Raw genomic sequence first — 1,623 nt, 5'->3', positions numbered from 1 at the left:
ACACACACACGGACACACACACGGACATGCGGACACACGGACACACGGACACGCACTCAGCCCCCGCGCACCAACACGCACCCACACTTGCTCTCCCAGTGGAGCATCCACCTTCCCTGCCACCCCCTGCGTGGGCAGCACTGCTGAGACTTTGTGCCCCGTCTCCACGGGTCGCAGAATCAGAATTACAGAATGGCTGAGGTGGAAGGGACCACTGCACTCATCCAGTCCAAACCCCCTGCTGAAGAAGGGTTTCCTGGAGTGCCTTACTCAGGCCTCCGTTCAGGCTGCTTTTGGGTATCTTCAGAGAAGGAGACTCTACAGCCATGCTGGGCAACCTGTTCCAGTCACCCTCACCGTAAAGTGCTTGCTCATGTTTAGGTGGAACTTCCCACATTCCAGGTTCAGCTGCAGGACTGCACACCAAGCCGTAGCAGAGTGGGGGACCTACTGGTGCCCTCCTGGGCTGGAGCTCACCCTGCAGACAGGCCATGCCCCTTAGTGGGCAGTCAGCAGCACTGACCCATGCCTCCCTTGGACACCCCAAACCTGTGCCCTAAGGGATCTTACCAGGCTGCAGCTGGGTCTCCACAGTGCCAAGGGAAGTGGGGGCAGGAGATGGGGCTGGAGGGCTACAGCAGGCAGAGATGAGCACACCATGAGCATGCCAGAATGACACCTACTCACCACCAGGCACCTGCACCCATGCTACATCGTGCACAGCCCCAGACAAGACCCCAGTGGACCACATCGACCTTCACCATCTCTCCCAGACACACAGGCAGAGATGAGGGAGCTGAGCAATTCCTTTTTCTGCCATAGGAACTGGTTGCACAGAAATAATATATACATTTTAATTATATTTGAAATACACAGGAAACACAGAGCTGGGAGAATAAATACAAGCAGGTCAGCTGCTGCAGAGAGCTCAGTGGTGGCTGGTGACCGCTGCAGGGGTAGCGGAGCAGAACGGGGTTCTGTTTCCCAGGTTGGTTCGAGAGGTTGCCAATGCAGAAACAGGTGCCTGCCCGAGCTCTAGGGCACGGTGGGTAGACTTGGCGATGTGGCCTCGTTCCCACTCTGTGCCATGATCAGGACACTGACCTGCAGTGAGCCACAGCGGGAGTGCAGCACCCAGTCACCCTGGTATGCTGGCCCCAAGCTCTGCGCTTGCCCAGGAGGAGGAGGAGGGAGGCGAAGGCTGAGCTCCTGGCAGCTTGTGGCATCACAGGCCACACTTACAGTGCCCTCAGGATTGCTGTAGGTGCACTGCCCTGGAGCATCCTTGTCCCAGTCTTCCTCTGGAGGGACACTGGGTGCTCCTGAGCACTCCAGGTGTACCTGGGGGACCTCCAGCAGGGACTGTCCCTGGAGAGCAGCTGGACTGGCACAGAAGGCTTGCCCATGGATGAGAGGCTCAGCAAAGCTCTGGAGCCAGTGCAGGAGATAGGTGAGGTGGCAGTCACAGGCCCAGGGGTTGTCAGAGAGCCCCACACGCACCAGCTCATTGTTGGCATCAAACCCCCCCGGGGGCAGGTGGGCCAGGCGGTTATGGTCCAGTGCCAGGGTGGTGAGGAGGGGCAGCCCGGCCAGCAGCCCCACTGGCAGGCTGGAGAGGTTGTT

At 59.1% G+C, this 1,623-nt stretch overlaps 1 protein-coding gene across 1 annotated transcript; it reads right to left on the bottom strand.

Moving 5' to 3' along the window:
* Window positions 1-1,242: 1,242 nt before the first annotated feature.
* Window positions 1,243-1,503, bottom strand: LOC103809413 (carboxypeptidase N subunit 2-like; the record flags this gene model as incomplete). Its single annotated transcript, XM_009082241.1, has 1 exon — window positions 1,243-1,503. A coding segment is annotated over one exon (261 nt), but the record flags the coding sequence as incomplete, so codon positions are not given.
* Between the last annotated feature and the right edge of the window lie 120 nt (window positions 1,504-1,623).

This window comes from Acanthisitta chloris, unplaced genomic scaffold, assembly GCF_000695815.1.
Source record: "Acanthisitta chloris isolate BGI_N310 unplaced genomic scaffold, ASM69581v1 scaffold36519, whole genome shotgun sequence".
Lineage (NCBI taxonomy): Eukaryota > Metazoa > Chordata > Aves > Passeriformes > Acanthisittidae > Acanthisitta > Acanthisitta chloris.
The sequence above is the reverse complement of the archived record's forward strand: the minus strand, read 5'-3'. Positions and strand labels throughout refer to the sequence as shown.